Source organism: Corvus brachyrhynchos, unplaced genomic scaffold (genome assembly GCF_000691975.1).
Source record: "Corvus brachyrhynchos isolate BGI_N302 unplaced genomic scaffold, ASM69197v1 scaffold61, whole genome shotgun sequence".
Classification (NCBI taxonomy): domain Eukaryota; kingdom Metazoa; phylum Chordata; class Aves; order Passeriformes; family Corvidae; genus Corvus; species Corvus brachyrhynchos.
Window position 1 is genome coordinate 2,118,396 of NW_008236478.1, and position 14,290 is coordinate 2,132,685.

General features: G+C 47.8%; 1 protein-coding gene across 1 annotated transcript in view; it reads right to left on the reverse strand.

The window, feature by feature from the left end:
- Positions 1-1,099: 1,099 nt before the first annotated feature.
- The window catches only part of SCD (stearoyl-CoA desaturase), a 21,430-nt gene continuing 8,239 nt past the window's right edge, over positions 1,100-14,290 (reverse strand). The window contains exons 3-6 of the mRNA XM_008643749.2: positions 11,065-11,195; positions 7,546-7,751; positions 6,088-6,320; positions 1,100-4,869 (exon numbers count right to left, since the gene is read on the reverse strand). Coding sequence (XP_008641971.1) covers positions 4,670-4,869; positions 6,088-6,320; positions 7,546-7,751; positions 11,065-11,195 — 770 coding nt within the window. The 3' untranslated portion in view covers positions 1,100-4,669. The remainder of the gene's footprint in view (positions 4,870-6,087; positions 6,321-7,545; positions 7,752-11,064; positions 11,196-14,290) is intronic.

Below are 14,290 nucleotides of genomic sequence, written 5' to 3' on the forward strand. Positions count from 1 at the left end.
CTTTATTTTTAGGCTTGGCTGAATAATCAGGAGCTTTGAAGACTTGACTTGCCTTCTCTGTTTCACTTCTTTTAGGAGGGGCTGTGCTGTCATAGCTGGGATCAAAAATGCACCAGATTACCAGAAGCTGCACCTCTCTGTCACTTCCAGGGACATACTGCTGTGACCAGCTGATGAGCAGGAGCGTTTGGTTTGCTTTTTTCTACAGCTGAAAGCAGCCACATGTCAAATTGGTTGGGCTGGTCACATACCTCCAGGTGGAAGAACACAGCTGCTGGAAGAGCCTCAACCTTCTGTCTGAGTAACTCTCTTTTCAGCCCCTTGCTGCAATTTGCAGTGCCCTAGCTCTGGCCTTCCCACCCAAAGGGCTTTCCAGCAGCAGTAGCTGCAGCTGGAAATCAAAGCATGGGCCTGTTTTTCCAAGAGATTCAGCGTGCCCAGCTGCAAGGGTTTGGCAGTGCCAGCAAACATGGGCTGGATCAGGGGTCCCTGTCTGCTGCAGGTGGCAAAGATGCCACAAACAAGGCCATCCCCTCTGCCTGCTTGTGCATGGAGCAAGCTGGTGCCATGCAGAGATGGCCTTACTTGCCACTGATCAAAAGGTGCTTGGGTGGGGGTGCAGGGAAGCTACTATCAATTAAAGTGATACTTGGTATGGGGATTTCCCCCTTTTCCTTTCACTTCCCTCCAGCTGCAAAAGGGGTGGGGAGAAGCAAGGACGCTCACTGTTGCATGAGGAAAATTCCCCTCGCTGAGGCTGATGAACCCGCCTGACGGGAGGCGGCTGCCGGTATTACGTGTTGTGCCGCATGTGTACCCCCCAGCCACAGGCCCTGGCAAGGGGCCCCGGCTGGAATTAACCTGCAGTAACCCCAGGCACAAGGGCAGCCTTGGCGGGGTGTGCCTGCCTGGCCTGCGCTGGAGTATGAAAGCCATTATAATCCACTCATTCATGATGCTTAAAGAGCCAGAGGCTTTTTTCCCTTGGTTCTCCTGGAAGAGAGAGGGGTTTGGAAACAGTAAGGCACAGCATTCTGCATCCTGATGGAGCATCATGTGCTTTACCAAGCCTTGCCCACCATGTCATCAGTCCAACAAGTTTTAAAGTAACATTTATCGTTTTTATTATGAACAAATAAAATTTCAGATCAGCACAACCAGATGTCTGTTTCCATATTAGTAGAAATTATTTCAAAAAGGTTTTTTTTTCTTTTCCAGTACACAAAACAGAGATACTACTATGCAGAAATCCCTAAGCTGTGAAAAATCATATCCTACTCACATTTCAACAGTGACAGAGCTTAGACAATGTGCAGATTCAACTTTCCAATCCTTCCCTGAACACCCAACACTTGGACTTTTGCTCTTCACAATACCAGCAGGGCTGGGAACGGTTTTGGAAAACAAACCAGTCCATGCTTCTGCCAGCAGCGGTGTGTGTGGTTCGTAGGGCTCCTTCCTGTGCTCGGCTGGCCGGCAGCGAGCCTCACCACACCTCTGGGAGGCAGGGTGTAACCCCCTGTTACAGATAGGGAAACTGAGGCACGGAGCGTTTTTAAATGACTTTGTCCCAAATCACGCAGTGAGCGAGTTGTTAAGCTGGGAACAGGTCCCAGCTGCTTTAGCCATGAGGTCCCACTGCTGATTTTTCTGCTTCTACCTTTCACAGACTTGTTTGAGCTAAACATACAGACAATGCGTCCAGGATACAAACATGCCACCAAATATATATATATATATTTATAGGTGTATATATATATATCTCAAACGAAGTTCTACCTAAATTGTTGTATCTGTTTCTTAGTCTAACAAAAATTCTAACTCAAATACATTCAAAATCACCTGCACCCACAGTTCAATGTAGGCAATTAAATAATTAAGAAACCCCTTGAATGTTCATAACTCAGAAAAAAAAACCAAAACGGCAAATAGCTGTCAATACTTCTATGTATATTAAAGAAAGATTTAAGGCACCCAGAGATATTTGCCAATCTACCTTTAAAGTGACTGGACAAACACCAGGACTGTTTGGTTACTGCTCCTCAACTTCCACTCTCATTCCAGATTCTGGACCCGAATCAGCACTTGAAATTTGAAAGGAACTCTTGATGTCAAGCCCTGCTTCTCTGCTGAGAGGATGTGAAATACTGCTGCATTTCACAGCACACACCTCTACTGTAGGGTAGTCACACTACACCTTAAGGACACCAGGAGCAAGGAAGTCATTCTCCCCTTCTCCCCTCCCCACACCCCTTTCAAATTACTGGCTGGAGCAAATTCATCCTCTCTGGGGACTTCCACGAGTTCAGAGGGGTTTACATTAGAGCAAAGTCAGCCCACAATTACAGACCTAACAGTGTTTCTCTTTTTTTGGAGGGCTTTTTCTTTTTTTTTCAAATGGTAGGATACTGCTCTAGCCACAACTCCCTTTGCTCCAGCCAGCACCCAGGCAGTCAAGAGCCTCAGAGCAGTAAGGATGCTGTCTCCTGAAACCAGGAGCTGAAGGACTCTTTTCTCCATTTGTCCTTGTTCCTCTTGGCTAGAGACCATATCACTCCTTACGGCTGAAAACCTCGAAGGGTCCCATTGCTGAGCAAAAACAAGGTCATGGTGGTGGCTGGGAGGGGAAGGTGAGGAGACGGACTCATTTTCTGAGTAACAAGCGTGTTCTTGTTAAGAACATCACCGAGCTATCCTGGCTCCTGGTGAGTTTCACTGCAGCAGGAGGAAGCAAAGCTGCAGAGACTTGCTCCCATGAAGCTTCCCTGGCTGCGATGTGGCAGAGATGAGGTGAGGAAGTTGGCATCTGCCCTGTCTCTGCCTTCCCTGGCCTGCCTGAATAAGGGAGATGCTGCAAACCCCACTCCAATATCACTTTGTTCCAGCTACCTCTTGTGCTTTCCTCCAGCTCCGATTGATGCATTGAAGCAACAAAAACAATACTATTGCTACAACTAATAATAATAATAGTAATAAAAATTAATAGTAACTAGGAGAGTTAAGGGGGAAAAAAAAGCATGTTCAGCTCAGTGAGGGGCGTGAGGCCATAACACCCAGAACATAACAGACTGCCTGAACTCAAGCTGGTCTCTGCAACTTGCAGGAAACAACACCCACATGGACTTTTTTCCCCAGCATCCTCCAGCTGCATGCCCACATTGGCTCAGTGATGTAACTGACCTTTCTGCAGGCTCAGCCGCCCTCGCTGCCTGTCTTGCTGGCAAAGGAGCGAGGTGGCGAGATGGCTCGCCGAGGGGGCTGGGAGGCAAGCTAAGGGACTAACAAGGAGCTGGTTTTGCCTCTCCTTCCCACTCCCTCTGGGAAGCAGGGAATGGCAAACCAACACAGCAGACCCTGGGCAAGAAAGCCCAGAGGTAGCTCACACTGGTGGCAGTCTCACACTGAGGTCTCAACTTCCTCGAGCCCCCTGTGCCACCTGGCCCCACATTGGTGTTTCTCAGGCACTTGTTGAGTGGAGCCCCCGAGGATGAAAAGACCTGCTCCTGCAGACACCCTCACTCCTCCCTACACCTGCAGGTGTTCCCTTGTCCTGTCCCTGTGCTCAGCACAGGATGCGGATCTGCAGGGCAGGCACACACATCTGCCTGCCCCCCAGAAGGGACCCTGTTCTTCCAGCACATAAGGCAGCTTAACTCAGAGGTGGAGCTTTGGTTTACATGCTTCTCCTCCTCTCCATTTTGGCAAAGTCCCATTTGCCAGCAAAAATCTCAGTGGTGGGGGTGAACAAAACTCATTATGGGCTGGTGCTGCCCCTTGGCAGCCAGTGGCACACCCCTCCATCTGTCCTCCTCCTCACTGTGGCTCTCCAAAACAGCCGTGGAGCCCAGAGACATGCTCTGCCTTCAGTCCCTTGTGGCACAGAGGGCAGTGCAGGGAGGGAGGCTGTGACACCAGAGGGAGTAGGAATTAAGGCCACCAGCACTCTCCCTCCAGTGCCCACTGCTGCTACCTCATCCCTCAGCCACTGGTGGACTTGGCTAGGGATCTGAGAGAGACTCCAGCCAGAGTGGCTAGGTGGTGAGGAACAGGGGAGAACACTTCCCAAGAGATGTCTTGGAAAGAAACAACTCTTCTTTCTGATGGCAAGAGCAAGGGATGGGGCTGCTTTTCCCAGGAAGAGCAGTTTAGCTATGTCATGTCTGTTAGCAGCCCTTGAGAAAAGAGGAGGGACAGTGGCAGAAACTTTGTGGGGGAAAGTGGTGGGGAGAGGGTCACTGACTTTGGCTTAACTCTTCATCTGGCTAGTACAGGCTTCCCTTAACTAAATGGTACATAGCCAACTGCAAGGGCCTCCCTAGGCCACTTCCTACCAGCTTCTTTTCCAGGGAGAGACTGGGACAATGTAAAGCAGGAGACAGGTTAGAGAGGCTGGAGAGGGAAACAGAAAGGAAAAGGAAAGGAGGGAAAGGGTGGCCTTGTGTTATAAAGGCAGAGTCCTAGATCTTAAATACATCACGCAAAATGCAGCATGGGAGGGGGGCATTAAAACTCATTATCATTATCTTAAGCAAACTGGTAGCATTATTCAGTAGTTAGTAAACAGAACATTAAACTTTTGTCCAGCGTGTTTGGAGGGGTCAGGAAGGGAGAAAGGGAGATAAAAGGAGGAAGGAGAGGTGTGGATGTGTGTGTGCAAGGGAGCAGGAACTCAGCCACTCTTGTGACTTCCATCTCCAGTCCGCATTTTCCGAGCCAGGATGACCTCCTTGGAGACCTTCTTGCGATCGCTGGCCAGCCCCAGGAGGCACATGAGGTCGATGAAGGCTGTGGTTAAGTTGAAGCGCCAGCCAAACTCACTGGTGGAGTAGTCATAGGGGAAGGTGTGGTGGTAGTTGTGGAAGCCTTCTCCTGAAAAACACGACCAGGGAGAGGATGTTGCAGAGTTCTAGGTGATAGACCCTTTATCTTGACCCAAAGCACCACATTCCTGTAACAGGCTCTGGATTGAGTCCAGGCTCCTCTCTCCTCTCAGCCCAATTTCACCCTTCTAATCTACCCCATCTCATTTGGGCATGACCCAGCATGCCAGGGCTGGCCCAAATGAGGCAATGACAATCATAGAGGACGTTTGGTGCTTTAGAGGAAAACAAGCATGTGGGAAGGAATGGTTAGTCCCTGGCTCCCCAGCTGCACCAAAACACCAGGGATTCTTAATAGTCTTTCCCCTGCCACCACAAGAAATCTAGTATTAATCAGCTACCAGCAAGATCAGCAGCAAGTCCCCAACAAACCAGGCCAATCAATACTCCTATGGCACTAGCAATCCTAATGCCAAATCCAAAGGACATTTCCAGATGGGAAAAAAAGCAGACACACACTTCTACTAAACAACTGACACCAGTCAGCCACCATCTGTTCTGGATACTGTCAACATTGGCTTCAGCACTCACCCCTTCAAAGACACTGCCTCGACTACTGCTCCTTCCCCTGAATCTCTGCAGTTCAAACCCCCCCCTACTAAAAATTCACAAGCAGATTCTTTGGTGGTGGAAATCAGTGGAGCCCCAGTAATGTACAGTGGTGCAAAACAGATGAGGATTTAGGCTTGGGAGAACAGATAAGGGCATATGCTGATCCTGGGATGTACTTTCCTAGATCTCCAAATTTTCAGTAAAAAACATACAAGCATCTAGCTTGTCTTATCCTCAAGTACCCCCAAAATCACCAGTTGTCTTGAGAACACATCAAAATGTGCATCTGCTGGTTTTCAAGTTGACAAATCTCAGACATGAAGTGACTGCAGCACATGTTTTTCAGTCTAGTGAACATGGCAGAGAGACTTCTGAGCAGGGTAAATAAAATATTGCTGTTGAGATAAGAAGGTGATAAGTGTAGCAGAGTCCTTTCCAGCCTGGAAAGAGTCTGATGGGAGCTGATAACCCTGCTGCCCATATGTACTCACTGGCCAGCACAGGAAACACCCCCAGATGCAAAGGCTGGAAGGAAAGGGTGCAGGGGAAGTAGGGACACCTGGATTCATAGAAATTCCTAGAAGCAGTTGCAGCCCCAAGAGGCAGTCCCTGTTCTAGAGTCCCCCTGCAGCAAAGACACAGATGCTGAACATACCTAGGGCCCCCAGGCTGACCAGGGGGTTCTCCCGTGGGTTGATGTTCTGGTCATACGGCCGGTTGCCAAACATGTGAGCAGCACTGTTCACAAGCCAAGTGGCATTGAGCCCTATGGTGTAGCGCAGGATGGCTGGAATGAAGAAGCTGATGACGATGGATTCATCCCAGAAGTACCAGGGCACTACAGCTGGCAGTGTGAAGCACAGCAACACCACTGAGGGCTTGTAGTATCTGGAAAGAAAGGGACCAGGAGGAAGGTGTTCAGTGGCAGAGGCAGGACAGGAAGGACTGATTCAGTCCTCTGTTTGGAGGATTCACACTCAGCTATCCAGGGAAAATCAGGTGCAGAAATGCCTTGCTCCTGAACCTTGTATCTTTTACTCTGGATGCACGGAAGCCATGCCTGGAGACTCCCAAGTCCTATCATCAGGTAAGAGACTCAGACTAAATCCTGCTCTCCTCACACAAGCATAAAACAATGTCCCCATCACCATGAGTCCAGCCACCTGCTGCTTTTGGCCTCATCTGTCATTTGCTTCTCAGCTACACTAGTCACTATAAAGGCAACCCCATGCTTCCAGAGTCCCACAGATGGTCCTTTCTCTGGCTTTGGCCCAGTGCTGCAACTCCTCCTTGCAGACTTGGCTCTGCCTATGAATACACCCACCAAAAATGCAAGCAAGTGGCACAGATGAGCATACAGATGAGCATGTGAGCTCTCTTACACTAGAAGAATGGAAGTAGAGGAAGGTGAACCACTCCGATGACCCACAAGAAAAATCACGCTGGGACTGAACTAGGGACTTCCTGACTTAGGCTGGTTACTATATGGGTTCAGTCCCACATCCCTGCAGCCCTGATGATAGGCTCATCTGCTCTGGGGATCAGTCCCAGTATAGCTCCAGATGGCTGAGAGATACCCCGTCCACGAGGCACCAGTGAATCAAGACTGTCCTTCCCAGTTACTGCCCCTCTCACATCTCCATTTTCAACCCTTCTTTCACCACATTTTTTCCAGAAGACTGAGGGAAGAGGGGCACAGACATGGCCTGGAAGGTGTACAATCTCCAAAGATGTCTCAGAGGCACCTGTGTGTGGGCTCTGGGCCAGCCAAAGCAGCAGCTGGGCTGTGGGGTGAGCAGGCATGGGGGGACTTAGTGGTGAGAAGATCAGCCTGCTGCTGGCAAGATGCTGCAGGGTAGGCAGGCAAGAGAGGAGTGTGGGAGGGCTAGAGGTGGCACTAGATTCTAAATACTTCCTATAGGAGAGGCACAGCTCATTTCTCACAGTTCGTCTCACAGCAAAGCCTTGGGCATGCTGAAGAGTCACATTTCTCACGATGCCCTCAAATCCTCTCACATTCCATCAAAGCCACTTGGAGTTCCCAGGCCATTTGCAGTGTCCCTGCTCCATCCCCCATGGCTCCCCACTAGGGTTGACCCCACGTGGCACTCACCTGCGCTGGAACATCACCACTTTGTCAGCCTTTATGTCACTCAGGTCCAGCTTCTGTCCCTTCTCGATGACGTCCGGGTGCTTGCGCACGAGCAGCCAGCCAATGTGGGAGAAGAAGAAGCCCCGCATGGCATTGTGTGGGTCTGCGTCTGTTTCGGAGAACTTGTGATGGACACGGTGGTCCCGGACCCACTCATAGATGTCGTTCTGCAAGTCAACAGCAGTGAAAACTTAGGGTCAGGGCTGAAGAAATTCCCTTCAAATTACAAAATGGCCTGAAATGTTTAAATACTTAAATCCTATTGACCTGAACTCATATCAGTGGCATCATGCCTCATTAGGGTTTGGGGTTTCTGGCCTTTAAAACAGAGGTTGGGTCTTGGTTGTACCTCTCCAGGTTTTGGGAAGCAGCTCCAGGGGTGCCTCAGTCTGCTCTTTGATTGGCCAACTCTGGGCTGGGGGCTGCACCACACCCATGGTGCTGCAGGCTCTGGTTGGTCAGCCTGTGCCCCACCCCTGCAGCAGCCACTCTCAAAGGCTGGCTGGTGCCCCCCCCTCCCATGCTCAGCTACTGTCCCATCCCCATCCCATCCCTGTCCCCATCCCCATCCCTGCACAGCGCCAGCTGGGGCTGACCGACCTGCCCCTTCCCTGTCCCTGATATTTCCCATAGGTCATCCTGCCTTGCTTGTCCTGGGATTGCCAAATCAGATGTTTAACTTGGGGGGCGAGGCTTTTTTAAACTTTTTTTTCATTGGAAATCAAACAGTCTTAAAATTAAGGCTCCTCTTTAGAAAAAGAACAAACACACCATTTCAATGACATTTCTCAAAAATACCTCTCTTCAGCCCCGTAACTGTTCCATTTAAGCAGCAAAATCAATACAGTTTGGAAAATGTCAACGCTTTTATCATTTGTATTATGAAATGATTGCTTTGGCTGGTGTTAAGAATAGATTTTCATAAGCCTGTGATCATTTCTTTGTATCAAGATTTCAATAAGCTTAAAGCCATGTATTACACCATCCTAGAAAACATGAAATAGAGATCCAAGCACAGCTCTATTACCTGTATTACACAAGAGGCTCATTAATCTTCTACATATCCAGGACTTTTCCTGAAAACACTTTGAAGGTAGGGAAAATGCATAACCATCCCTATTTCTTGCCTCAAAAGACTGAGGGACTTGTCCACACAGGGAGCCTGTGGCAGAGACACGACTCCTCAAGTCCCTTTCTAGTATTGTAACCACTCTTCCTTTAACTGAGATAAAATTATTTACCTGCAGGCCATTCAAGAAGGCAATGATAAACATGGGCCAGGATTATAACTCTCACTTTTTTCCAAATACTGGGAACTGCTGCCTTCCTTCCAGCCAAGTATCTCCAAGTATTAGCAGCCCTCGCTGATGTTGGCCAGAGCTTCATCATTCAGTATTCCCCCAGAAGAGGGTGGCCCAGCTGCCTTCCCTATCTAGTAAGCAGAGAAACTTAACCAGTAGCTATGCTGGAAAATTTCACCTGTGACCCAAAGTCTCTTTCACATTCCAGACCCTACACAGCACCATGTAACACGAGAAAGCCCAGTCTGAAAGTCAACAGACAACTTGGGCTTGCACATATGGGAAGGCTTCCCCTGTCTTTCTGCAGGGAGGAGGCACAAATTTGGAAAGAGACCATGTAATGCAGAGACCATGTGGTATCACTTCCTCCACCACACCCTGTCTACAAACAGAAATTGGGAGTCTCAAACCTGAAAAATCGGTACCTTGACACAAACTTTAGCTTTTTTCTATGGATCTTATTTTGGGACCACCTCTAACTGCAACCTTGACTGAAAATCATGACTTTTTGAGAAGAGCAAGCAAAGCCAAGGAGAATGTCTTCTTCCTTGGGAGTTTCCAGCTACAGGCTATAACTGTGAGAGCTTCTGTTGTGCTGCAGCTGACAGGTCTTGCAGGTGGAAAAGCCAGTTAGAGGCAGAATTCTCAAATTCTCTGAAATTACAAGTCACAGGTCTCTGAGCAACCAACAGGCATTTTCTGGAGGACCTAAGATAAAACAGTCTATAAACTTCCCTGACCTTAAAAGTTACTGATCTCCTCTGCTGCCACTAACAGGAACGAGATAGATTCAACATAAATCTTCTCTTGATCTCACTGAAAGTAACTATTTGAAAAAATCCATGGGGAATAGTACCAAATTTTCAGTAGAACTTTGGATTAGTTCCTATTGAAGCTGGAATATCTGTGTGTCTCTCATCTTTGTCTATTCCTATCCCCTACAGCAACAGCTCAGCAAATTCTTTCCCCCCCTGCCCTATAATCCTGTGAAAGATGGTCTTTGTACAGGACTAGCTAATACACAGCAACCCATCCTGTTGTCTTGCTGAGTGCTGGACCACTGGCTGAAATCGACAGCTTGGTCCTCCCCTTTTCCTTGTGAAAGACTGCTATTTGGTACTAACAGAGAAGAAGAAATTCAGTGGTGTTTTAGAAAATTTTTGAAGGCTTAAAAAACTTTACTCTGTTCTGATTACATGTAAACAAAGTGCTATCCTCTGGAGAATTACTTAAGAGCACAGCACTGATACATTTGTGTTCAGCTTTTTATAGCAGAAAGTACTGCATTCTGACACCTTCCTGAGTACTTCCCACAGACAAGCAACCCTTCAGTACAGTTAAAGGATGGAGAGTTGTTAGGGCTGACTTACAGCAGCAAGCCTGAGAGACCACCAGAATTTACTTTTCTGCACCATGCCAATCTGGGTTTTCACTCTGACTTCCACAGATTTGCAGTTTTGTTTGCTTTGGGGACTGTGAAGTGCTCTCACAGTAGTTAGGCAATATCCTGAGGTTAGTGCTCTTTGAGAGGTGAAGCAATCTCCCAAAGTGCTTAACAGTGCCTGCAGTCACTTGTGCCACTCTGAAGGCCCAACCTTTCTCTCCTTAAAATATCACTGACCTGGGACAACTCTCTGGAAGCCAGTGGTGTGATTTGTAACATGATTATTCCTAAATATCACTCTTCTGAACCAGAGAAACATCCCCCTAAATCTCAAGAAGTTCTTGGTCTTTATGCAGCAGCAAATTCTACATCCTGCAGAATTTTCTGTCCTTAGCTTTGCAGATGTCTTCTCCTTTATCAGCCACACAGCAAAAGGAGAGTGAGGCAACACCAGGAGAACACTTAACACTTCCACACCTCTTTCATGGGACCTGGTGCAAGCACAGGGAGACCACACCTGGAGGGAAAGGTACATTCCTGTTTGGAGAGCTTTCCTACCCCTGGTCTTGGCCAGTTGTCCTCTCCTCATTGGGTTTGTCTCAGAGTCAACCTCTGATGGGACAAGGTAAAGACAGACTCTAGCACTGCAGTGTTAGATGGAAAGGGCAGTCTTTTTCCTAACAAGAGGTAGTAGGAGAGAGGAACCTCTTTATCAAATTGTGTCCTCTATCTGAGACAGGGATTCATGGGAGCACTTCCTTCTGAGGACCAGTGGCACATTAAGGAAGTGCTTACCTGGAAGGCCATGGAGTTTGCAATAGTCAGGAAGATTCGCAGGGGCAGTGTGGCTTTGTAGGACCGATGACTCCAGAGGCGGTGAGATCCAGCTGTGATCCCCAGAGCACTCACCAGGAAACACAGAAGAGCTACAAAGGAAAAGAAAGTGTTTGAGCAGTTAGAGCAAAGTTTCAGGCAGAGCAACACAGAGGCGGGCCTTCCCCCAAAGCTGTATAAGCAAGAGAAGAATCCATGGAGAGCACAGACTGGGGCAGTAAAACTCAATGTGAGAGTGCCCGAGCTACTGCAGGCCTCCTGGGCAATGTGGGGCAAATCAATTCAGCTCTTTAACAAGGAAGGAGGCTCCCCCTTAGAAGACTTGTCACAAGGGTTGGTTCTTTAGCACAGTGCCATCTGTCATGGTGCAGAATAGTCAAAATAGTATAAAGCGGCTGCTTCCATAAAGCACTCTGGTAAAAGCACTACAGTCCACCAGGGAACAGCTTCTCCCTTTCCTCCCACCCGAAATAATCCAGGCTCTCGGTTTCCTATCTCACCACTCCTCACTAAATCTCTTTTGCATTATTTTCACCTAGAGATGGTAGATAATACCATTTTTCAGGGGGACAGCTCAAGGCCAGAGTTAGGCTTCTCTTCTGCTCCTTTTCTGAGCAGAAGCTGGCTAGAAAAAGATCTAACCTATCTATCTTCCAACTGAAGCCTGGGCCTCACCTTCAGCTCTACCACTGGCTTAAAATCTGCTCAGAGGCTACCACTCCTAGGGTCTTTTTGATTCCTCCCTCTGCTCATCTCCTGTACCTTTCACAGAAGGAAACCCCAGGGCTAACGATTCATTACAAGTTGTGCCCATGGCAGAGGCAGATCTTGCTGGGCCCTGTTGAGCTTTGAGGCTGCTTCATGTGTTCCCTCTTCACACAGGGCAGATGGAATTCCTTGCCCTTTGGCAGCTAGTAAAAAAGCACATCCTGCTCCCAATACAGCATGTGTTCATATTTGCTCTGGTCTGTGTGCCTGTTTGTCCTCCTGGGACTTCTGGAAATTAACGTCAGCTCCAGCATCTGATTCTAAAACTAAAATGGAGGAAAGACCCAAGAGTTTCATAGCAGCATTACACTAGGAAGTCAGGGTTAGAAGAAAATTGGTTCTGCAAATTAGCTCTTCCTCGAGGAAGGAAGGGTCAGGAAGTTTAGCAGAAAGAGAGCATTCAACAGTTGGTTTGCTCTGCAAGCTCAGACACAAAGAGGGAAGGGTGCACTTCTGTGAACAGGTCAACTGATCCACCTTTAGTCCTCTGCGGGAAGCAATGCCTTCCTACCAGTCCCCCAGGGCAAACTTTCCTAGTATAAATTTGCACATTTCAGCCTATTGCATCCATCATGAAAAAAGTTCCTTATTCTTACACGTAAGTCCATGGATAGGAATTGCTGGTATGCTTGACGTTCAGCCATCCAGTCCAGCCAAATGTCTCTAATCAAGCTTATCTTGAACCCAGAAAACTAGATACTCTGCCAGAAACTTGTCTGGAATCAGAGATCTGAGACATGTGCCAGGCACAGCCAAGTTCTTTCATTCAAACTAATACAGGCTTTCTTTCCTGTTATCCCCTGCTCCCTCTTCCTTCTGTCCCTCCTTTTTGTTCTTCTACATTCCCAACCTAATCTCTTATCCACTAAAAGCCTGTCTTGGCTGATTTAACATCATCTTCTGGCCCCTTAAACTTGCATGAACCCTTCTCACTTGCACCCCACTGCACAAGAGTGACCTTCCCTGTCTGCTGATCTGACTGTGACTCCCCATCTTCATCTTCTCCCTTGGTTCCCCTGCCTGCTGCTGCATGCAGCACAAGCCTTGGACCAGAGCACAACTCTCCCAGCACCTCGACAGTCTCTCAAAAAAGCCAAGCATGCAAATACAGCAGGACCCAGCCTTTGCAAGACACAATGGAGCTGAACAAAGATCACAAAGCTGTCCAAGCCTGGAAGGGGAGAAGTGGAGGATGATGGAACAGAGCATTTGGTTCAGGCGTCCCTTTGGCCTTACTGGTGCTAGAAACCTTGAAGATCCTACTCAGTTTCATGACTCTGACTTGAAAGTAATGAACCAACTCACAACCTGTTAATTTTAGATTTTAAGACACATTTAAATCAGTACTATCCCTACAGATAACACAAGACAGACAGTACATGATAAACAATGGCACCTTGCAATGGATGTGGGGGGCAACTTGCTAGGGAAACAAGGAAAGAGCCCATCTGTCTGCTGTAGGGCAAGCAGGCCCTATGAATTGATGGTGTACCAGGGACACAAATGAACTATGTGATTTTTCATGATCTTCAATAGTACAAGAAAGTAAATGCCAGGTTAGATGAGTAGAAGCCCAATTCATAGCCCTGAGTTTTCAGCTTTCCTTATCTGGTGAATCCTCACATGCTGACTGAGAATATTTTGGTAAAAAAAGCCTTCAGGAAGATGACTCTGGCTGAAGACTGTTGTATTTAAGCTTTGCAGGAAAGGAAGCTCATCTGTATCTCTTTTATACAGGCAATTCTCAGAATTTGCCTGTGGATATCCCTGTTGGGAAAAGACAACACCAGCAACAAAGACATTATCAGCAAGCGCAGGGAATCACAAAAGAGATGTGATGGGGACACCAACAGACTCAAAACCCAGACAACCCAGTACTTGCTTTTGGTAGCCTTTCCTGGAAGGTTTTGTAAAAAATTTGAAAGAGTACCCACTGCTTTTGGGTGCCCTGGCATAGAACAGTCCCAGCCTTCATCCAAAGCCCATGAACCTCAGCAGCTCATGTTGACTTCTCTTGGAGCTGCATCCCAGGTCACTACAATGGCCATAACCCTCTAATTATAATCCTGTTCTGCCTGGCCTCTTTCTCAAATACAGAAGCTGCAGTTTATCTAAGGGGCAGACACTTTCTGTGGGAAAGTCTGTGCATTCGTGGCACCAGCCCCACAGAAAGCCAAACCCTACCTGGAGACAATTAGATCCATCAGCCATAACTAAGAGTTGATGTGACAGCAACAGGATATGCCAAATGATTGAAATCCTTGTGGAATACAGAAGATTCCAGCACCCTTATGATTCAGAGAGTTCACCCCCACAAAGAGCTACAGTGATGATTGTTGCACAGTCAGGGAATCAGCATCTCAGAGGGAAGAAGAAAAACTCCTCCAAGATCATCCACTAAGAATTCAACTGGAAAGAG